General features: G+C 36.1%; 1 protein-coding gene across 14 annotated transcripts in view; it reads left to right on the top strand.

Annotated features, from left to right (window-relative positions):
* CEP350 (centrosomal protein 350) overlaps window positions 1-25,057 on the top strand; it is a 162,143-nt gene that overhangs the window by 17,719 nt on the left and 119,367 nt on the right. For 11 of the 14 annotated variants that reach the window (XM_055366959.2, XM_063710431.1, XM_063710436.1 and 8 more), the window contains 4 exons: window positions 16,189-16,274; window positions 17,260-17,306; window positions 20,606-20,720; window positions 22,147-22,306. In XM_055366959.2, coding sequence (XP_055222934.2) covers window positions 16,202-16,274; window positions 17,260-17,306; window positions 20,606-20,720; window positions 22,147-22,306 — 395 coding nt within the window. In that variant the 5' untranslated portion in view covers window positions 16,189-16,201. The remainder of the gene's footprint in view (window positions 1-16,188; window positions 16,275-17,259; window positions 17,307-20,605; window positions 20,721-22,146; window positions 22,307-25,057) is intronic. The other 3 variants (XM_063710414.1, XM_063710426.1, XM_063710422.1) reach the window with 3 other exon arrangements.

The following is a 25,057-nucleotide window of genomic DNA, read 5'->3' as shown; positions in this document are numbered from 1 at the left end:
TATAAGACACCTTTTTGTAGATATATTCCTTGAAATTAATTTAGAAAAGTACTCAGGATAACTAGATAGTGAGTAAGCAAAAGTGTAGGCCTATTTTTAGGGCTCCCCCCCTTCTTTTGGTTATTTCTGGTCCTGTTTGCTGCCCTCAGCTCTCCTAAAATAAAAAACTATGGGTGTCTTGTTTACGAAGTTTAGCTCTTTGTTTCATCAGTGTGGGGCATTGTGTTCTCTTTTATCCTTACTCTACTTCCTATGCTGCAAAGGCCAAAGTAGTACTAATGTTACATAGTATCTTCTGGATTTCCTAGATTACAGTAAGTCACTCAGTTTTTGTAAAAGTAGTTTTTGAGGTTTATATTTTGTAAGTAGAAACAGGTCAGACTAAATTCTCAGATTAGTGGTATATTAGACTATGTTATAGGACTGTTGGTTATTCTGGAATTTACTTGGAACAGTGTAATAGATCTGAGTTATAACTGAGTATTTTCCACTTTTTTGTCTGCTGGTCCTTACTAAATTTACTATTTGTCCATTTTATGTTGAGGATAGATAGTAGGAATATTGCAGAGTTGTCTTTTCTTAACCTTTCAGTTAACTTTTTCTTAACCTATCATAGATCTGATATAGATCAGAGAACTGAAATGTAGCAAAGGTGTGGAAAATATTCTAAGAGCCAGAATGAAGTCATTTTTTTCATCTTTTGTCCCTTAATGCCTGGCACTTAGTAGGAGGCCAATAAATATTGAGCAAAATGAAACTATGTGATTGGATGAAAACACTGTCAATACATGTGAAAGAAAAATTTGCTGTTAGAAGATAATTGAGAATTGGCTATTTCACAATGTCATCTTATATCTTACTTGTGTATACACACCACAGTTATAGATCATTGTTTCATAGATGTTTTGGTATAAGACTGCCTCATGCACTTGAGTTATGGAAGACTCAAAAAGATTTTGTTCATGTGGGATTTATCTGTTGATGTTTACTGTATTTGAAATTTTCAGTGTACTTGTTTATTTAAAATAATGATAAACCTATTACATGTTAAAATAATAACTTTTTTTTTTTTTTTTTTTTTTTTGAGACAGAGTTTTGCTCTGTCGCTCAGGCTGGAGTGCAGCAGTGCAATCTCGGCTCATTGCAACCTCTGCCTCCCGGGTTTAAGCAATTCTCCTGCTTTAGCCTCCCAAGTAGCTGGGACTACAGGCACATGCCACCACACCCAGCTAATTTTTGTATTTTTAGTAGAGACTAGGTTTCACCATGTTGGCCAGGCTGGTCTCGAACTCCTGACTGCAGGTGATCTGCCTGCCTCGACCTCCCAAAGTGCTGAGATTATAGGCGTGAGCCACTGCGCCCTACCTTGTTTTGTTTTTAAGACAGGGTCTCACCCCATTGCCCAGGCTGGAGTGTAGTAGTGCAATTATAGCTCACTGCAGTCTTGACGTTTAAGGCTCAAGTGATCCTCCAACCTCAATCTCCTGAGTAGTGGGGACTACAGGTGCATGCCACCACACCTGGCTAATTAAATTTTTTTTGTGTGTGGACACTGGGTCTCACTTTGTTGTCCAGGCTGGTCTTGAACTCTTGGACTCAAGCAATCTTCCTATCTTGGCCTCCCAAAGCGCTGGGATTACAGGCGTGACCCACTGCACCTGGGCTTAACATTTTTAAATGGAAAATAACTAACTGTATCTCAACAATAAAAAGCAGTGAGTGGCATTGTTTGACATTTTTCAACTCTTTTTAGTGTCTGGTTTAATAGAAGACATCTGGATTCTCATATCTGCTTCTGTCTGCATTCAGTCTGCTGTGATATCATATGTCATGTGGCCTTTGGAAAACTCCATTGTACATTCATAAGAGAATGAGAATAAAAAAAGACAAAGTCTTAATATTATTATGGAAATAGTTTTGATTTCAAAGATGCTTCCTGAAAGAGTGTGAGAGACCCTCAAAGATCCCTGAACCATACTTTGAGAACTGGTAGTACAGATTATAACTTCAGAGTAGAAAAGAACCTTACAGGTCATATGGTCATCTCTTCTTGAGGTCTCCTTTTCTTGTAGTTGTTTCTGGTTTATGCAGCTGGATGACTGAGATAAGGAATACCTTGTTTGTTTTTTGTGCGATAATGAGCTGGCTCTTGGAGATGGTGAGTTTGATGTGCCTTTCAGATTTCTAAATAAGCAGTTTGATGTGTGGGTTAGGATATTAGAGGTAAAATCTGATGTTTTGGTAGTCATTGGCGTGTAGGTGGTTTTGAAAGCCTTTTGCAAGAGTGAGGTCGCCCAGCGAGAGAGTATAGTGTTAGAAGCAAAAAAACTGAAGGTCAAATCCTCCTGAACTTCAAGGTTTAAAAGGCATATGGAGAAAGACTAGCTAGTAAAGGAGACTGAGAAAGGGAACTAGAGAAGTGGGAAAATGTATGTATTGTATGTATGGAGTGTTGTGTATAGAAGTCAAAGGAAAAGAGTATGTATGGAAAATGTGTGTATGGAGTGTAGTGTATAGAAGTCAAGGGAAAAGAGTGCTGTTTATTTGATTTTATTTTTTTTTTTGAGAGGGAGTCTTGCTCTGTCACCCAGGCTGGAGTGCAGTGGTGCGATATCAGCTCACTGCAACCTCCGACTCCCTGGTTCAAGCAATTCTCCTGCCTCAGCCTCCTGAGTAGCTGGGATTACAGGCACGCGCCACTGCAACCTGCCGAAAAGAGTGTTTTTAGAGAGTGGTCAATTGTAATGAAGCTGCCAGGAGGTCAAGTAGGTTGAGGATTGAAAATACCCATTAGATTTGGAGATGAAGAGGTTTTTGGTGATTTTAATGAGAGTTGTGGAGATATGGGGATGGCAACCACATTGGAGTTGCTTGAAGAGTCAGAGTCTAAATGGACACTGAGTGTATTTAACTTTTTTTTTTTTTTTTTTTTTTTTGAGACAGAGTCTCATTCTGTCGCCAGGCTGGAGTGCAGTGGCATGATCTCGGCTCACTGCAAGCTCCGCCTCCGGGGTTCACGCCATTCTCCTGCCTCAGCCTCCCGAGTAGCTGGGACTACAGGCGCCCGCCACCACACCCGTTTAATTTTTTGTATTTTTAGTAGAGACGGGGTTTCACCATGTTAGCCAGGATGGTCTTGATCTCCTGACCTCGTGATCCATCTGCCTCAGCCTCCCAAAGTGCTGGGATTACAGGCGTGAGCCACCTCTCCCGGCCGCAATAGGTGCAACATTTTTAACAAGGCAAATATGTTTGCTAAGTTGTAGCCTACCCTCTAGTAATTCCCGCAGATAATCTATGTACATCATTCCCTTTTAAGAAACACTAACATTTTTTGTGAGGTTGAAGCCATAGACCTAGTAGTCAGTCTTTGCTTTGCATGGGTAGCTGAGAGAAATGTCTTCCCTTCTGAGTAGTTTCTGCTGTTCAGTGAATCTAGACGGCAGTGTTTTCATTGTTCCAGTTTAACTGTTAATCACCCTGTTCCTGTCAGTGAGTGTATAAATGAGTATCCAGTAACGTTTATATGTATTTCTTATACTTTTTTTTAGTGTAATCATAATTAGGCTTTTACTTGGTGATAGAACAATAGCATTATCTTTTACTCCAGTTTTCTGATTTATTGCACATTAATGATGACATGCCTTTATCAAACGGCTCCCATTATTTCCATGACATCATATATTTAGCTTATTATGTGACTACCTGTAGCGCTTTTCTTTGCCCTGTTATCAGCGGGTCAAATTTTGTGTGTGTGTTCCTTGTAGTTTATTTTACTATGTATTCTTACAGGCTACTTGCAAAATAGTATGTGAATTTCATTTCCTTATTTTTCATTTCTTTTCATTTTCTATTTTTTCAATTTCTTTTTCTCCCCATCATTTACTGCCGTAGTGATAAATATGTTAATTGTTTCTCTTTCTTTCTTATGAGTGGTTTTGCAGCCTGGCCCTTTAACTACCTCTTCTGCTTCTGAGATCATGTTTCTTAACACTTCTGTCGACCCATCATACCTCCTTCTTCACCATTCATCCTTCCACTGGCAGCTCTGCCTTTGATTCTCCTTTATTTTTTTCTGTTTTTTTTTGTTGTTGTTGTTGCTGGTGTTTGTTTGTTTGTTTTGTTTTGTTTTGAGATGGAGTCTCGCTCTGTTGCCCAGACTGGAGTGCGGTGGCGTGATCTCGGCTCACTGCAAGCTCTGCCTCTCGGGTTCATGCCATTCTTCTGCCTCAGCCTCCCACGTAGCTGGGACCACAGGTGCCTGCCACCACGTCTGGCTAATTTTTTGGTATTTTTAGTAGAGACAGAGTTTCACCATGTTAGCCAGGATGGTCTCGATCTCCTGACCTTGTGATCCGCCTGCCTTGGCCTCCCAAAGTGCTGGGATTACAGGCGTGAGCCACTGTGCCCGGCCTATTTTTTTCTGTTTAAATGGAGCTCATAACAGCTTCTAATGCTGCCGTTTGTTCATCTGTTCATTGAAGGTTCTGTTGATCTCTAGATGGGTAAGAAGATACAGTCCTTAAGGACCACACAACCTTGTGGGGAGATTGATACATATATGCTATTTGTAACTCTATTATAGCACTCATTATATTGTATACTATTTGTTTATGTGTGTCTCTCCTCTACTTGATTGTGAGCCATAAGTGCTCAGTGAATGTTCATTGAATGAATGAATTATGTATGATATATGTATGTGTGTATGTATATATAATGACAAGAACTATGAAAAATGAACAGAGGCCAACCATGGTAGCTCATGCCTGTATTCCCAGTGCATTGGGAGGCCAAGGCAGGAGGATTGCTTGAGGCCAGGATTTGAAGAACAGCCTGAGCAACAGGAGAGATCTGTCTCTTAAAAAAATAAGATAAATTAGTTGGACATGGTGGCGCATGCCTGTAGTCCTAGCAACACAGGAGGCTGAGGCAGGTGGATCGCTTGAGCCCACGAGTTTCAGGCTACAGTGAGCCATGATTGCACCACTGTACTCCAGCCTGGGTGACAGAGCAAGACCGTGTCTCTAAAAAAGAAAAAAAAAGAAAAGGAAAAAATGAAGAGAATACTATAGGAAACAGAGAAGTACTAATTGAAGTACTAATTTTATTAAGAGCCAGTTTGGGAAAGATTTATAGGAGATGACATTAGAGTTTGGCTTTGAAGGGCATTCTTGCCAGATAAAATTTAGGAAAAGACAATGTGGAGATAATGAGATTTTCTGGATATTCAGAAAGTGTACTCTAGATATACCTATTCGACAGGAAAGTACTTATACAGTTTTGCTTAAAAAAAAATAAAAAGATGAGACTGTAAATTAATGTTGTGAAGGTCTCCAAGTGTCCATCATGCTAAGGAGTTTGGAGCTCTGTCCCATAAATGATAGTCATTGAAGAGTTATAAAATCAGAATTGCTAGGTTCTGTTTTAGAATGATAACTTTGATTGCAGTATGGAGAATGGATTTAGGAGCAGGATAATTTAGGAAGCTTTTACCATAATTTAAGCTAAAGATGATGCTTTGAACAGAGGCAAGGGGAAGAAAGAAAGAAATTAGAGAAACATCTTAATTTTTTTTTTTACAAACAGCTTTATGTATGAGGCATATTTTACATATAATAAAGAAACAAAGGTATAAATGATATGATAACTAAGTATATGATGGAACGTGGGAGAGATAGGAATGTCAAAGATGAATTGGATGCATGTTAATCCAATTTATTAAGAGTACAAGAAGAAAATTTTGAAGATAGATAATGAATTTATTTGGTTTTGAACATGAAAAATTTGAGGTGCCAGTGGTACTTGGTGATAGACATCTAATAGACTGAAAACTTGCATCTAGAGCTCAGAAATAGATCTAAGGAGGAAATAGAACATTTAGGAAATAAAGCCATGAAAGTATGTGAGTTTGCCTGGGTAGAAGGAGCTAGAGAACAAGAGGCCCAGGAAAAAGCCTTGGAAATGTTACCATTGATGAATTAGACGGAAGTAGAGAACCCATCAGGAGTTAAGAGAGGTAAGAGAAAAAAACAATCGAGGCAAGGGAAACAGGAGAAATATGTTTTACGAATCCCAAGAGTAGTGAGAGTTTTAAGGTGAAAGTTTAAGATCCCAAATATTCATAACTTAGTGTTGTATGCCTATTGACTGGAATGTAGGCATATTTCCTAGGTTTTCTAGACAGATACAATTCTTTTTTAACGTTTAAATTGTTCTAAGACTTTCATAAGAATAAGCCTGTAAATCAGAAAAAAAAATAGCTTTTTAGACTATACTCCAATTTTTGGTTTAAAAAACATAGACTTTTTAGTTGAAGTACTGTTCATAACAAAGTGAAAGATAATAGCAACATTTTATCAGTGGGCTTAAAAGAAAACATTTTCTGATGACCAGAGAAAACCCTGCTCACATCTCTGAGAGGAACTGTCATTCATTTTGGGGTATTTTCTCTATTCTCTCAAAAACAGTACATTTCTTAACACTTTTTTTGTAGTATATTTGAGATTCATTTCCAGTATGCTACAAAAAATGTGTTAAGAAATATATGTCCCAGCTACTTGGGAGGCTGAGGTAGGAGAATGGCATGAACCCGGGAGGTGGAGCTTGCAGTGAGCCGAGATCGCGCCACTGCACTACAGCCTGGGCGACAGTGAGACTCCATCTCAAAAAAAAAAAAAAAAAGAAATATATGAATGTAAGAAATACAAGAAATGAAATACAGGAAATGAATTTCAAATATATTTTTCATTAATAGCTTTTTTTCTCTCTAAGTACATGATTTAGAGGTTTGAAATGAATGATACTATTTTGTTGGATCCTCTTTTTCTGTGGGTTTTTATCTTTTATTTTTCCCCCGTAAGGAAACTCAAATAAAGGGAAATTTGTTCTAAGACTTCAGAGAGGCCTCAAAGAATGCAAGAGCAGAAAATGAGGTACTAGCATTATGGGAACTGGAAAATTGTCAAGAACAAGACCACTTTTTCCTTTTCTTTGGGGCCACTTTTGTTTGTTTTTCTTTGATCTTCCTCTTTGTTTTTCATTGTATTTTTCAGCTTGGCTCCTTATAGCTCATGTTCCGTTGCTTATCCTTTCAATTCCAAAACTCTGCAGTCTGTTTTTCCGGGACTGGATAGGATGCTTTTGAGTCGCTTCCTTAGTCCTTATCCAGTCAGCTAGAGCTGGGGTGAGGGGCAGGTCTTTGTGGATCACAGTAGTGGATAGGGGTAATTCCCTAGAGAAAAGGACTATGGGACTATGGGTGATTGATATCTCTAGTATTTACACAGCTTCATTTAACAAAACTTTTTGGGAACATTTTGAAGGCATAATTTGTGATCAGTTGTTTTGTGCTTAGTGGGAAGGTGGCCTTTTTGACTTTTGAAAAATGTTAGAGTTGAAGGAAGATAAACATGATAAATACTGAGTTCAGGCTAGGGGTTATTCTTTCTGGATGAGGGGAGAGAGATGAGTATGAGCAGAGTATACACAGAGGACTCCAGCCAAATTGGTAATAGTTTATTCCTTAAACCGAGAGGTAGCTACATGGGTGTTTATTATATTATTTCTTATATCATTTGATGTGAAGAAGAAAGCTATTTGCAGATAATTGAAGATCATTTGAATTTAGACCTTGGCAGACAGTAAGCCTCAGAAAATAAAGCAGTCCAAAAGGCTACTGAAGGCTTAGGACATTACTGTACACTATGTAGACTTTATAAACACTGTGCACTTAGGCTACACTAAGTTGATTAAAAAATCTTTCTTCAGTTATAACCTTAGTTTACTGTAACTTTTTTTACTTTATAAACTTTAATTTTTTAAAACTTTTTGACTCTTTTGTAATAATTCTTAGCTTAAAACAAATATACAGCTGTACAGCAATAGTTTATATCCTTATTCTGTAAGCTTTTGTTCAATTTAAATTTTTATGTTTTTACTTTTTATACTTTAAAAATATTTTTATCTATAAAAATATATTTTATAAAATAAAATATGTATAAAATATGTATTTTTATTTTTAGTAAATAGCAGGAGCACACTCTATAATAACAATAAAAAGTATGGTATAGTAAATCCTAGGCGATAGAAATTTTTCAGCTCCAATATAGTTTTAAGAGACCACTGTCATATATGTGGTTTGTGTTGACCAAAACATCATTGCATGGCGCATGACTATACAGAGAACTTTGGCTATCTTCCATTATGAAAGTAGAATGTTGTGACAAGCTTATTACTATATAACAGAATGCTTAACTTTATCTTTTAAATTAAAAAAATTTAAATTGACACAATTGTTGTACATATTCATGGGGCAATAGTGATGTTTTGATACAATGTGTAGTGATCAGATCAGGGTGATTAGCACATCAATCATCTCAAATATTTATCACTTGTTTGTGTTGGGGACATTCAGTATCTTGTCTTCTGTCTACTTGAAAATATACAATATGTTCTTGTTAACTGTGGCCATTCTACAGTGCTATAGAACACTAGAACTTATTCCTTCTATCTAGCTGTAATTTTGTATCCTTTAGCAAATCTCTCCTAAGCCCCCTTAACCCCCCTCCCAGCCCCTACTAACCTCTGTTCTACTTTTCTATGAGAAGAGCTCTTCTGTGAGCTTCTGCATAGGAGTGAGAACATGCTGTGTTTAGCTTTCTGTTCCTGGCTTATTGACTTAACATAACGTCCTCCAGGCTCATCCATGTTGTTGTAATGACATAATTTTTTTCTTTTTAAGGCTGAATGGTATTCCATTGTGCATATATATTTTTCTTTTCTTTTTTATGGAAATGTGAATGGTTTTGACTTAAAATGTGTTTTGCCTAATATAATTGGGACCTCCCGTGTTCTTATTTGGCTACTGTTTACATGCAGTTTTCTTTTTTCAGCCTGCTAACTTCAGTCTATTTTTGTCATTAGATCTAAAGTGAGTCTCTTATAGACAGGATATCATTCCATATTTTCTTCATCTCTTCATCTGTTGTCGGACACTTGGGTTGATTCCGTTTCTTGGTTATTGTGAATAATGCTGCTATAAACATGGAAGTGCAGATATCTCTTCAGTATACCGATATTCTTTCCCTTGGATAAATATGCAGTAGTGGGATTGCTGGATCATATGAGAGTTCTATTTGTAATTTTATGAGGAATCTCCATACTGTTTTCCATAGTGGATATACTAGTTTACATTCCCACCAATAGTATGTAAGAGTTCCTTTTTCTGTATATCCTCGCTAGCATTTGTTGTTGTCTTTTTGGTAATAGCCATTCTAACTGGAGTGAGATGATATCTTATTGTGGTATTGATTTGCATTTCCCTGATGCTTAGTGATGTTGAGCTTTTTAAAAACATGTTTCTTGACCATTTGTGTTTGCCCATTTTTAATTAGATTATTTGGGGTTTTTTTTTTTTTTTTTGCTCTTAAGTTGTTTGAGTTTTGTATGTTCTAGATATCAATTCCCTGTCGGATGAGTAGTTTGCAAATATTTTCTCCAATTTTTTAGGTTGTTTTTTCATTCTGTTGATTGTTTCCCTTGCTGTGCAGAAGCTTTTTAGGTTGATATAATGCCATTTGTTAATTTTTGCTTTTGTTGCTTGTGCTTTTGGGTGTCTTGTTCATAAAATCTTTTACTAGACCAGTGCCCTGAACTGTTTCCCTTATGTTTTCTTCTAATTATTTTATAGTTTTGGGTTCTTATATTTAAGTCTTTAATCCTTTTCAAGTTGATTTTTGTGTAGCGTGAGAGATGGGGGTCTGTTTTCATTCTTCTGCATATGGAGATTCAGTTTTCCCAGCACTGTTTATTGAAGAGACTATCCCCAATGAATGTTCTTGGCACCATTGTAAAAAATCAGTTGGCTATAAATACATGGATGTTCTCTGTTCTGTTCCATTGGTCTATATGTCTGATTTTATGGCAGTACTATGCTGTTTTGGTTACTGTAGCTTTGTAGTATATTTTGAAATCTGGTAGTGTGATGCCACCAGGTTTGTTTTTTTTGCTCAGGATTGCTTTGGCAATTTGGTGTCTTTTGTGGTTCCATATGGATTTCAGGATTGTTTTTTCTATTTCTGTGAGGAATCCGTTGGTATTTTGATAAGGATTGTATTGAACCTGTAGATCACTTTGGGTTGTATGGTCATTTTAACAATATTAATTTTTCCAGTTCATGAACACAGGGTGTTTCTCTTTTTTGTGTGTTTTCTTTAACTTTTTTCATCAGTGTTTTACAGTTTCCTTTGTTGAGATTTTTTACCTCCTTGGTTAAACTTATTCCTAGGCAGATTTTTTTTTCTTTTTTTTTTTGTAGTTACTGTGGATGGGATTGCTTTCTTGATTTCTTTTTAAGGTAGTTCATTATTTATGTATAGAATCACTACTGATTTTTGTATGTTGATTTTGTATCCTACAAATTTACTGAATTCATTTATTAGTTCTAATTTTTTTTTGGTGGAGTCTTTGGGATTTCCTATATGTATGATTATATTGTCTGAAAACAGGGACTATTTGACTTCCTCCTGTGCAATTTGGATGCCCTTTATTTCTTTCTCTTGCCTAATTACTATGGCTGAGGTTTCCAGAACTATGTTGAACAAAAGTGGTGGAAGTAGGCATCCTTGTCTTGTTTCAGATCTTAGAGGAAAAGCTCATTCATGGATTACTAGGTTAAGAGTGCTGGTACTGGATTGTGAGATTGTAGAGGTCAGAACCGTTTCTCTCTCTCTCTTTCTCTCTCTCTCCCTCTCAGTTTTTTCATCTGTAAGGACCATTTCTTATTTTTAATTTTTTTAATAACATACAATGCTTTGCACAAGGTAGGTACTCAAAAAACATTGTTAGCACAGGCAGTTGATATGCAAGATTACTTTCCTCATTCTTAGTCCTAAAAGACAAATATTATTACATTGGGTTAAAAAATTCTATTTTCTATATACAATATATGTTTAAAAGAAAGTGATCCAGAAAGCTTAGAATTAAAAGGAAAGGGCAGATTCAATAAAGCAATGTTTGCTTTTTTATTAATAGCATGGAAAGTAGAATTAAATACTAAAACACATTTCTCTAGGGATAAACATAGTCATTTTTTATTGATGAAATATAAAATCCATTGACAGCATAACCATGAACTTTTATATACCAAATAATATCAAGTTATTTAGAAGTTAAATATTTTAGAAATATGAAATGGACAAAAATTCAGTAGTTCCGGTGAATTTTTGTCCATCTCTTAATTCTTGGCAAATTAAATAGACAAAAGATAATACACAAATGTCCAACAAATAAATAAATCCAAATTTCCCATATGACTGTAGAATAAAGTTATTGTCATGATATCTCTAAAACATTTAACTGGGAAGGTGCTTTCATTATTCCACAAGAAGTGATCTTGAATAATCTGTTTGACTTGGTAAACACTTAAAACTGGTTGGGAAAAAGGCCTTATGCAAATTGAGATTTATACTTTAAAGATAGTAAACCTTTTGATAGATTATTTTATTATTATAAGTAAGTTTTTTATTGCACTTTTTTCACTAATTCAATTTTCAGTTTCTACAAAAATGATGATTTAAAAAATGTATTCTTACGTAAAGAACAGACCAACTTAAACACATTATGTTTAAAATATTCACTTACAGGGCATGGGATAACCAAAGATTTTGAAAGATAGATTATTGGCAAATTCAGGTGCTTCATGAGAATAGATATCATAAAACTGATTTTAAACTATAATTATAGGCTGCATCTGGTGGCTCACACCCATGATCCCAGCACTTTGGGAGGCTGAGGTGGGAGGATCACTTGAACCCACGAATTTGAGGCCAGCCTGGGCAACATAGTGAGACCTCATCTCTATAAAAATAAAAAAAAAAATTAACCGGGCATGGTGGTGTGTACCTGTAGTCTCAGCTACTTGGGAGGCTGAGGTGGGAGGAACACCTGAGCCCAGGAGGTTGAGGCTGCAGTGATCTTTGATTGCACTACTACACTCCAGCCTGGGTGACAGAGTGACACCTTGTCTCTTAAAAAAGCCTCAAAAACTAGAATTATAAACCTAAAACAGGGCATAATTCATGTTATCTGAAAATCCTTTGAAGTATAATATACATTGAAAAAGCACATAAATGTGCAAGTTGATAAAGTCTCTTAAACTGAACGTACCCTTGAAATCAGCACCCAAATCCATGAATATTAGCAGTACCTCAGAAGCACTTCCTTGCTCCAATTTCAGCCACCTCTCTAGCCACTTCAAGGGTGATGACTATCCTCACTTCTAGCACTATAGATTCCTTTTGCCTATTTTATACTTTATTTAATGGAACTATATGGTATATACTCTTGTTTCTGGCATTCTTCACAACATGTTTGTGATATTCAACTATCTTTTTGCATGTAGTTGTAATTCATTCTCATTATTAGTGGGGGATACCCTACAGTATGAAGTTTTACATAAATGTCATACTTTTAATATTTAGTAATTTATATTAAAGATGATTGCCCATTAATAGGGTATTTATTTTGAAGCAGATAAATTTTCTCTTGTTTACTCATTTATACTGTCTCAGCCTTAGCTAAGAAGACATAGAGATTGTGGACACATATGTAGTTTTTGATTATTTAATATATCCTTTCCGTTGGAAAATTGATAATCACTATATATTTCAGCACTTATTTTCGTTTTAAAGCAAAAAGATATGTGCCCAAAGAAATTTTTTGTCTAATCATTGACAGATATTCTAGTAATATAACTGATGTTTGCTTAATTTTTCAGTTGGCTAGATTAAAAATATTTTCATCAAAAGGAAAATGAGTTTTTTGTTGTTGTTGAGATGGAGTCTTGCTCTGTTGCAAGGCTGGAGTCTTGTGGCGCGATCTTGGCTCACTGCAACCTCCGACTCCCTGGTTCAAACGATTCTCCTGCCTCAGCCTCCTGAGTAGCTGGGATTCCAGGCACCCACCACCATGCCTGGCTAGTTTTTGTATTTTTAGTAGAGACAGAGTTTCACTGTGTTGGCCAGGATGGTCTTGATCTCTTGACCTCATGATCCACCTGCTGCGGCCTCCCAAAGTGCTGGGATTACAGGCGTGAGCCACTGCGCCCAGCCACAATGAGTTAATTTCTTAAACTGTGTTGGCAGATTAAAGTTTTATGGTTGACAAAATGTTGTTTTTCTACCATGCTCCTCTATTTTCAGGAAACTTGTTTGCTTTTCTTAGAGCCATATTCTATAATCTATGAAAAAATTCTAGTTTTGGAACTTTTTTTTTTGAGACGGAGTCTCGCTCTCTTGCCCAGGCTGGAGTGCAGTGGTGCGATCTTGGCTCACTGTAACCTCTGCCTCCTGGGTTCAAGCAATTCTTCTGCCTCAGCCTCCTGAGTAGCTGGGCTTACAGATGTGCGCCACCATGCCTGGCTAATTTTTGTATTTTTAGTAGAGACAGGGTTTCGCCATGTTGGCCAGGCTGGTCTTGAACTCCTGACCTCAGGTGATCCACCTGCCTCAGCCTCCCAAAGTGCTGGGATTACAGGCTTGAGCCACTGTGCCCGGCCCTATTTTTAGAACATTTTTGAGGTATTTTCTAGGAAATTTATAAATCAGGATTATTTACCCTGATAAATCAGATTAAATTAACTTCCTTAAAAATTAACCATACCTTTTAGTTTTACATATTTGGACTTAATAGGTGAGCCCTTCTTTTTCTTAAATTTAAATTGGTGTTTTTAATATTCAACATATCATACTGCCTCTGCATACAACTAAGTGGAGAAAATAATGTTTATCAAATATGACAGGTTTAATATATTTGTAAGGCAAATAACTCATTAACTTGATAAGAAAAACATTAAGATCCTGGTAGGTACGTGGGCAAAGGATAGAAAAGATAATTCACCAATGAAGCACTAAGGTTAAGATATAGAGCAGAACGTTTAATCCTGCTAGCATCTACCAAATTCAAATTAAAGCATAGATTTTTTCCTGTTAAATCAGCAAAAGTAGAAAGAATAGATAATCTTAAGATATTTATGAAACAGGTGGGCCCTTCTTGGAAGACAATTTGACATTGTATTTCAAGAGCAGCATGTTCTTCACATTCTTTTGTTCAGTTTTAGCACACTTTGCAGATACTGTTCTAGGTAACCAAATAAGCAGAAATTCATAAATACAAATATGTTCATTTCAGTGTTATTTGTAATAGAGAAAATGGGACATAATATTGTATTGGTTATCTCTTGTTGTCTAACTCATGACCTTCCACCCCAATTTAAACATTTTAAAACACCAAACATTTGTGATCTCACACTTTCTGTATGTAAGGAATTTGGGAGCAGCTCATCTGGGTGATTTTGGCTCAGTGTCTCTCATAAGGTTGCAGTCAGGATGTCAGGTAGAGCTGTAGTCCTGTGAAGATTTGACTTGGTCTGGAGGATCTACTTGCAAGGGGATAGCTCACCCACATAGCTATAGGCAGGCGGCTTCAGTTCTTTGCCACATGGACATCTATAGGATTGCTTGACTGTTCTTAGGACATGGCACCTGTATCCAAAGAGAGATGAGAATGCGTTTTATAGCCTAGTCTCAGAAGTCACATATTGTCACTTTCACCACATGTGATATTAGTTTAAAATAAGTCTCTAAGTCCCACCATACTCAATGGGAGAATAATTAATTTCCACATTTTGAAGAAAGGCGTATCAAAGAAATTTTGGATATATTTTAAAACCACCACAAGTGTCCAGCAGTTAAGTAAAGTAGGGCACAAAATTGAAGTTACAGTGATGATAGTAATAAAATTACTTATTAATGATTATATTAGGATTTAGGGAGTAATGAGTTTTTATTCTTATATTTTTCAAACTTTCTGTGTTGTTACATGATTTTTATAAAAGACTAGTTCCTCTATATTCATAGGAAAATACAGTATTACTTATCACTGAGCTAACCATAGGCAGATCATGATCTTTCCCTTTGAGTTGTGATATAATTTTTTTCCTTTCTTTTTTTATTGTGGTAACATATACATAACAAAATTTACCATTACAACCATTTCTTAAGTGTACAGTTCAGTGGTGTTAAGTACATTCATATTGTTGTACAACCATCACCACCATCCATTTCCAGACTTCTTTTCATTTTGCAAAACTGAAACCCATTAAACAGTAACTCCCCATTCTTCTCTTTTCCCAGCCCCTGACAACCACCATTCTACTTTCTGTCTCTATGTTTTTGACTATTCTGACTGTCTCATGTAAGTGTCATCATACAGTATTTGTCTTTTTGTGATTAGCTTATTTCACTTAGTATAATGTCCTCAAGATTCTTTCATGTTATAGCACATATCAGATTTCCTTCCTTTTAAGGCTGAATAATATTCTATTTTATATATAAATGTCATTTTGCTTATTCATTCATTTGTTGATAGACACTTGGGCTACTTCCACGTTAGCTACTATGAATAATGCTGCTTTGAACATGGTTGTACAAATAGTTCCTTGAGCCTGCACAAGCATTTTGGTTGTATACTGTATTAGTCCATTCTCACACTGCTATAAATTATCTGAGACTGGGTAATTTATAAAGAAAAGATGTTTAATTGATTTACAGCTCTGCATGGCTGGGGAGGCCTCAAGAAACTTACAATCATGGCAGAAGGCACCTACCTCTTCGCAGGGTGGCAGGAGAGAGAATTAGTGCAAGCAGGGGAAATGCCAGACGCTTGTAAAACCGTTAGATCTCACGAGACTCACTTATTATCATGAGAACAGCATAGGGGAAACTGCCCCCCTGATCCAATTACTTCTACCTGGTCCCGCCCATGACACTTGGGGATTATGGAGATTACAATTCAGGGTGAGATTTGGGTGGGGACACAGAACCAAACCGTATCATATATCTAGAAGTGGAATTGCTGGATCTTACAGTAATTCTAATTTTCCTTTTTTTAGGAACTGCCACACTGTTTTCCATAGTGATTGTGTCATACATTCCCACGAACAGCACACACGGGTTCTAGTTTTGCACATCTTTGCCAGCTGTTACTATTTTGTGTGTTTTTGATAGTAGCCTGTCCTATTTACATCCTAATGGGTGTGAAGTAGTCATAATATAATTTTTAATGATTTATTTTTCTAAGGAAAAGTAATATTATAAGATTGATGTTCGGTGAATACTGATGTGATTGCAGGTAAATTGGCAGGATGAGGAGCAGCAAATCAAAAGAGGTGCCTTTACCAAATCCAAGGAACTCTCAAAGCAAGGATACTGTTCAAGGTATGATTTTGTTTTTTTAAACAGAACTTAATACCTCATTTAGGTCATGTGTATTAAATTTTGGTCTAATAAATGAAAATTATACCTATGCTTTGATTTATAGAAAGTGGATAAATCATTTTAAAATTCTCTTATATTTTAAATATACATGGTGCTTCATGTTAAAAGGCATCCTATGGTAAACTGTTTTGTAAAGCAGGAATCCTTTTTTAAAATGAACCAGTATATGTAAAATTTTTCAGAAATTCTGGCCTAATTTCAATAAATGATATAGCCCCAACATAGTTACAGACTTATAGGGGTACAGATAATAATAGTAACAGTATCATTGAATTCTTTTTAAAATAATGCATTAGAGGTAATTTTAAGGCATTGATATTTTTTGAGGGAGATTGACAAACTAGAGTACATCTGGAGGAAGATTATTAGGTTTGTGAGAGATCTGGAAATCAAGTCATATGAAGAGTAGTTGGAGGAAGTGGAAATACTTATCCTGGAAAAGGATGACTTATGGAAAATACACAACCTTAAACTATTTGAAGGGTTGTTATCTGAAAGACTGAATGGATTTTACCTATGTTTTTACTGGTAGATCAAAATCTGGAATAGCTTCTAATCTTTTTCACATTGTATTATAAGATACAGTACAATATAAAATTTTATATTTGTTCAGCTCATTGGGGTAAACTGAGGATGCTGCTTTTTTTTGGAGCTGTCTGATACAGGTGTGAGTGGAAATGCCAGTCCAATGGTAGCAGTGTCTGTTTACCTTTAAACTGTATGTTGGGAATGTTGGCTTAATAATCTTATAGATAAAAACCCATTTTGATTCAATATAATAAAGCATTTGCTGAGGAATTGTTCTGCCTAATAAGGTAGTTTTCAGACTTTTGAGTGCATTTGGGAGCTTATTAAAATTCAGATTCTGAGGTCTAATTCAGAGATTCTGGTTGATTGATATAGTAAATATCATTTTTTTTCCCAGCAGATATAACCACATCGTGGGATGCACTTTCTCAAACCAAGGCTGCTGTAAGTAGTTTTAGCTTCCATTTATTTATTTCTGGATAAAAATCAATTCCCTGTTATGATTGAATAGATTAAAATTTTTTCCATACTGTTCTTTAAATACTATATATTACTATAGAATAATACTATATGTTATTATATATACTATATATAATATATATACACTATATAAAATATATATACTATATAATATATACACTATATATAATATATATACTATATATAATATATATACACTATAATATATATACTATATACAGTATATACTTATATACATAGTATATAGTAATATTATAGTATTATTATATATAATATATATAATATATTATAAAATGAACATAAATGACAACTATTAAATGGTAAAGTCATAAACAAGATACTACTTTAGGAATTAGGAGCACAAGCACCATGCCATATAAACTATTAAAACTGGCTGGTTGTGGTGGCTTACTCCTGTAATCCTAGCACTTCGGGAGGTTGAGGTGGGTAGATAGCTTGAGCCCAGGAGTTTGAGATTAGCCTGGGCAACATGGCAAAGCCCTGTCTCTACCAAAAAACAAAATTTAGCCAGGCCTGGTGGTGTGCACCTGTAGTCCCTGCTACTCAGGAGGCTGAGGCAGGAGGATTGCTTGAGCCCAGGGAGGTCGAGGCTTCGAGGTTGCAGTGACCCTTGATTGTGCCACTGCACTTTAGCCTGCATGACAGAGCAAGACCCTGTCTCAATAATAATAATAATAATTTGTACTGTTTATTCATCTTTAATAAATTTGTTCACTTGGTATGTGGAAAACAGAATTTAGACTGAATGCAGTGCTCATCCTGTAATCCCAGCACTTTGGAAGGCCGAGGTGGGAGGATCGTTTTGAGCCCAGGCATTCAAGACCAGCCTGTAAAACATGGCGAAACCCTGTCTCTACAAAAGTACAAAAATTAGCTGGGTGTGGTGGCATGTGCCTGTGGTCCCAGCCACTCGGGAGGCTGAGGTGGGATGATTACCTGAGCCCAGGAGCTCAAGACTGCAGTGAGCTATGATCACACCACTGCATTCTAGCCTGGGTGACAGAGTGAGATCCTGTCTCAAAAAAAAAAAAAAAAAAAGAAAAGAAAATTTAAAACAGAGGATGAAGGTAGGGCTTTGTCTATGTAGAAGGCTCATTGTTAGGGAGGAAATGAAGGAAACCAACTTCTTGAATAGACTGTGAGTTATTCTTCCTTTCCAATTTGGATGCCCTTTATTTCTTTCTGTGGTCTGATTGCTCTAGCTGGGACTTCCAGTACTATGTTGAATAGCAGTGTTAAAAGAGTTACTTCTTTTTTGTATCAATAACAAGTTGTTTTTTTTCTCTTACCACTGAAGAAGAATGACTATGGGCAACCTGTTCACATTTGTGTTCTGGCCAATCTTGTCTAAAGTTTAGGAATCCAAATTTGGCAGGTGATGCATAGTTCATTCAAAGGGAAACCCTTTTTTTTTTTAATTTGCTCTCTGGGCAAATTACTTTCCTAATATACCCTTTTTTGTTTTCTATGCCACCTGATTTTGAATCACCTATTTCTTTACTAAGTATTTCAGTGATATTTTCTGTCCTCTAATCTTTAGAACTAGTTTGAAAATAAATCTGGAAAAGGTGGTATAACCTAGATTTGGTCCCAATGCAGAGTCATATTTTGACCCTATAAATATAGCAATATATATTCTCTTTCTTCTACCTGAGCATTATGTTTTCTATAGTGTAGAAATAGTTTTTATCCCCCAACTTAACTTAGTGCTAAACTAATTTAGAGTTTAGCACTAAGTTAATAACTGTTAATAGTTGTTTTTCAAAACTATTGGGTGTTTTTGAAGAACATTTAAGGATGATAAAGGAATATAAGTAGGGGAGACAATCTGATGTAGAACTATTAATATATCAAAAATTATTCCAATTTTTAAAATACATTGGGATGCAAAAATCTGAAGGAAGGCTGGGCGCAGTGTCTCACGCCTGTTATCGCAGCACTTTGGGAGGCTGAGGCACGTGGATCACTTGAGCTCAGGAGTTCGAGATCAACCTGGACATTTGGGAGCTTATTAAAATTCAGATTCTGAATTTTAAACTCCATCTCTACAAAAAAAAAATACAAAAATTAGCTGGGCATGGTGGTGTACATCTGTAGTCCCAGCTACTTGGGAGGCTGAGGTGGGAGGATCGCTTGAGCCCAGGAGGCAGAGGTTGCAGTTAGCTGAGATCATGTCACTGCACTCCAGCCTGGGTGACAGAGTGAGACCCTGTCTCAAAAAAAAAAAACAAAAACTGAAGGAAGATATATCAAAATTTTATATAAAATGTCTATATGTGATGGAATTTTGATTTTAATTTCATTTTTTATATTGTTTCTGTTTTCCTAGTTTTTTGTTGTAAGCATGTAATACTTTACCATTTAGGAGAAAATGCTTTTCAGTCATTGAGAACTTTGGTGGTTATAACCAAAAGTTGACTTATATTGCAGAGTGTGTATGTGAAACCTGAATTCTATCTTGTGAATTTTGTCTTTATTGTGAAACTTATTTTATAGACATAAAACTGTAAAACACTGTGGCTGTTTGAGTACCTATAGTCCTAAATTTTGGTTCAGGTAAATAATTCTTTCCTCATTTTTGCATGTAAAATGCACAGGATATATTGCATAATGGTATGTCACATATAAAGTCAGATAATTGGCTGGGCATAGTGGCTCACGCCTGTAATCCCAGCACTTTGGGAGGCTGAGGCATGTGGATCATCTGGGGTCAGGAGATCGAGACCAGCCTGGCCAACATGGGGAAACCCCATCTCTACTAAAACTACAAAAATTAGCCCGGCGTGGTGGCGCATGCCTGTAATCCCAGCCTCTAGGGAGGCTGAGGGAGAATCTCTTGAACCCGTGAGGTGGAGGTTACAGTGACCTGAGATCACGCCACTGCACTCCAGCCTGCGCGACGGACCGAGACCGTCTCAAAAAAAAAAAAAAGTCAGATAATTTACTACTTTGAAAATACTCAACAATTTAAAAAATAGATCAACATGTCAAATGGAAACTCTTTGATATTCTTCAGAATCTTACTGATTTTCTTGTCTAAATTTGGGGAGCATTGTGCCAGATGTTATTATAGCTAAAGTAAAAAATGATGAAAAACAAATATTATAAGAAAGGATTCCTGACTTTTTTTCTACTTTGGAAAAAGGTATTGGACAATATACTTTTAAATAACCATGTAAATTGATGGTAGCTGGATTATTTACAGAATTAACTTATGTCTTATGATGATGTTTAAACTTTAGCTGAGACACATTGAAAATAAATTAGAAGTAGCCCCTACAAGTACAGCTGTGTGTGATTCTGTCATGGATACCAAGAAGTCTTCTACAAGTGCTACTCGAAAAATAAGTAGAAAAGGTATGTATGAAGTTACTTCCAAATATATACATATATTAAATATAAATTTTGACAAAACAGACAGCTAGATCTACATGGGTGTGCCACCACACCTGGCTAATCTTTTTTTATCTTTTGTAGAGACGAAGTCTCTCTGTGCTGCCCCAGCTTGTCTTGAACTCCTGGCCTTAAGTAATCCTCTCATCTTGGACTCCTTTTAAAGTGCTGGGATTATAGGTGTAGCTACCACACTCTGCCTTAAATATAAGTTGTTGATGTAATAGTTTTGTTTCAGTTTAATTTCTTCTCACAGTCTCGTGTTGTTTGCTTTTTTGTCAGAGACACTGGCATTTAATTTTTTTTCTTTGATATTTGGTAGCTATGAAGCAGCCTCATGTTCAGTAACCATAGATGGTGTTTTCACCATCTTTTGACCAGGGACTTTAGCACTATTGCATCACCCTTGACAATGAGTTTTCATTTGTTTTTAGTGATGAAAGTTTCATTTTGAGGTTATATATGTCTGATTTTTTTTTTAATTCACAGATATATAGCACTTTGGAAATGAAATTTAGTTGACTTAATGTATATTTTTCTTGGGATTTAAAATCATAAATGGAATCTCTTTCATATGGTGACTGTCATAAATTGATACAATGCAAATTTTTCTTGGCTTACCTTTTGTATTTTGATTCTGTGGTTTCTTTCTTTTCTTTTTTTTTGAGACAGAGTCTCACTCTGTCGCCCAGGCTGAAGTGCAGTGGCATGATCTCTACTCACTGCAACCTCTGCGTCCTGGGTTCAAGCGATTCTCCTGAGTAGCCGCGCCACTGGGCCTTTCTAATTTTTGTATTTTTAGAAGAGATGGGGTTTCACCATGTTGGTCAGGCTGGTCTCAAACTCATGACCTCGTGATCCGCCCGCCTTGGCCTCCCAAAGTGCAGGGATTACAGGCGTGAGCCACCATGCCAGGCCATTCTGTGGTTTCTTAATTGGTGGGTGAAAACCTCCATGTCAGTACTCTCTACCTAAACTGTGATATATATATATGTGTGTGTGTGTGTGTGTATATGTATATATATATATATATATATATATATATATATATATATACACACTTTTTTTTTAACCTGGGAGTTTGTTAGGTTGTATATGATACTTCTCTCTTGAGTGAGAGCCATGACAAAAATAAATTTTATGTGTAGAATTTTATTTTGCATTGTTTGCTCAGAATACAATTTCTGTATCAATGGAGTTACTTTAACAATTTAACCTGAATGTTTTTCATGTACTTATATAATATCCAACTAGAGATACTAGAGATAACTTATATAATATCCAACTATTAGAAATAATAGATACCTATTTTTTTTTTTAAGATACCAGCCTAATTCAGAGGCAGTTGTATTTTATATTATATGTTCTCACAGATTTCCTTTTCCTTCAGATGGTAGATACCTGGATGATTCTTGGGTTAATGCTCCAATCTCCAAATCCTCTAAATCACGAAAAGAGAAATCTCGTAGTCCTCTCAGAGCCACCACCCTGGAGAGTAATGTGAAGAAAAATAATCGTGTGGAATTTCGTGAACCTTTGGTTTCTTATAGGTTAGTATTGAGAAAAAAAAAGGTATCAAATAGGTTTAGCCTGTAATATTTACAGTAAGAGTATACTTTGTTTTCTGAGTTTTTTATAGCACTCTGGTTGTGAAATAGTATAATACTCTTAATATTACTACCTTTTTCATTCTCCACAAAAGATGGCTACAAAGATAGTGCAAACATGAAATACTGACTGCAGTAGCCTCTTCTGCAGATAAATATTCGAGGGGGAAGAAATAGTAATAGTTGCCTCAAGCCACCTTTATTGTAATAAATATGTTTCCTAGAAACAAATTATTCCATCTCTGGAAGTGTGGCTTTTTTGTTTCGTCTTAATATCTCAGATCATTTATTTTATATAGTGAACTTTATATTGCTTACTTTTTTTCTTTTTTTGGGGGTAGCATTAATTAGTCACATAAAATTCCTATCTTATTGAGAATGTGAGTTGATTTATTGTTTTATTTTGTTGCCAATGGCTTTCAGCAACTTAGATGTTCAAGATTGATGTATGAATTTTGATAGCATAGATGATATAAAATGCTTTGCATTTTTGTTAACATAGCTTAAGATATTCAACTGATAAACTTACAGAATTTTGCATTTGAGAGACACTTTACTAATGATTTCAGTGCATTCATGCTCTTAGTATGGCAAATATTAATAAGTAATAAACACTGGGCCTGTTTTTTTGTTTCATTTGTAAGCATTTTTTGGTGTTTTAAACACAAATCAAGAAGTTTCATGATGATACTTGGTAGTTCTAGGTATATGTTTGTACTCTTAAATTTTACATAACTTGAGAGATGGAGATGGACTGTCAGTTCAATGTTTAATATGTTGCATTTGATGCAATTTTGAATTATCTCAGTGGAAATTTTAAGTAGGCATTTAAAAATTTGGGTAAGAATGTATCTGGGATGGTCAGGCCTGAGAATATAAATCTGGGAGTTATGACTAGTATCGAAGCACTAGAAGTGCTGGAAAAATTATAGAAAGAAGGTCAGGGGTATAATCTGGGTAAAGTTCGGAGTTAAAGAAGAGAAGGGAAAAGTTTGAAGAAGAATAATCGAAGTTTAGAATCTCTAAACACACAGATATTAAGCAGCTTGCCTAGAGACATAATCATTACCAGAATTGAGACTGAGTTGCTCACTTTATATTTATGTTCAATGTTCTTCCTGCAAATAATACTACTTTACATTTAAAAGTATGTAAATTATGGTTTTTTGTTTTTGAGACAAGGTCTTGCTCTGTTGCCCAGGCTGGAGTGCAGTGGCATAATCATGGCTCACTGAACCTCCACCTTCTGGACTCAGGCGATTCTCTCACCTCAGCTTCCTAGCTGAGGCTTACAGGTGCTGGCTACCATGACTGACTAATTTTTTTTTGTATTTTTGGTAGAGGCGGGGTTTTACCATATTGCCCAGGGTGGTCTTGAACTCATGGGCTCAAGTGATCTGTCTGCCTCGGCCTCCCAAAGTACTTGGATTACAGTTGTGAGCCACTGCGGCTGGCCTGTAAATTATGTATCTTTTAAGAAAAGAAAAAAATACCCAGAAGATAGCTGTGAATGGAATACCCTCCACCTGGTGGATTCCATTCCTCACTTAAAACGCTTATTACTTTCTGTGGGAAAAATGACCAGATCTGTTTCTACCCCACTCCCATTTTCCCAACCTAGTTCATCATCCCTCTCTGCTCCCAAAGTACTGTGTAACTTCCTCTATTAAAACATTTTCAGGTTGCATTATGTTTTGGTTCCATATCTGCCCATTAGTCTATCTAAGGATGTAAATCTTACTCTCAAGGCATTAGCTTAATGCCTAGCATGTACTAAATATTAAATAAATATTTTTTCCTAAAATATTACCAGGAAAAATTTCAAATTTACAGAAAAGTTGAAAGAATTGTATAGTGAACATCCTTATATGTATTCAGTAAATATTTAATGAGTGAGTGAATGAAAGACTGTATGAAATTACTTTTTGTTGGGGGGGGGTGTTAATTTTCTATCCTCTTTTGAGAGTGGAACATGGTATGTAACCTAACATTTTATGTTTTATTTTATTTTCTGCGTGTGCTAATTTTAGAACTAAATTATTTTAACTGTGAATTGTTGCAGTCTTGTTAATATAGTGAAAATAATCACATTTAGCCTCAGTCTCTGATGGTAGCTACAGGACTCATTTCACAGCCCTATCTCTTTCTTTTTTCTTTTCCTTTTTCTTTCTTTCTTTTTTTTTTTTTTTTTTTTTTTTGAGACAGTGTCTCACTCTGTTGCCCAGGCTGGAGTCCGGTGGCCCAATCACAGCTCACTACAGCCTTGATCTCCTAGGCTCAAGCCATCCTCCCACCTCAGCTTCCTGAGTAGCTGGGACTACAGACAGGCGCCACCACTCCCAGCTAGTTTTTGTATTTTTTGCAGAGACAGGTTTTTGCCGTGTTGCCCAGGCTGGTCTCATACTCCTGGGCTCAAGCAATCTGCCCACCTTGGTCTCTCCAAGTGCTGAGATTACAGGTGTGAGCCACCACACCTGGCGATCCCATCTTTTTCAATAATCAACCACTCAGAACAGGGTCTAAAGTTTTTTGGGTTATGGACCCCAGTGAGAATCTGACAAAAGCTGTAGACTGTTTTCTTAGAAAAATGCACACGCTCATATGATCTCAATAGAAACAGTTACTATGTTATGTTGTCGTGGCCTTGAGAATCTTTGTAGTACTTAGGGTTTTATGCTTTTACCTGAAATGCCC

Source organism: Gorilla gorilla, chromosome 1, assembly GCF_029281585.2.
Source record: "Gorilla gorilla gorilla isolate KB3781 chromosome 1, NHGRI_mGorGor1-v2.1_pri, whole genome shotgun sequence".
In the NCBI taxonomy this organism is placed as follows: Eukaryota; Metazoa; Chordata; class Mammalia; order Primates; family Hominidae; genus Gorilla; species Gorilla gorilla.
The sequence above is the reverse complement of the archived record's forward strand: the minus strand, read 5'-3'. Positions and strand labels throughout refer to the sequence as shown.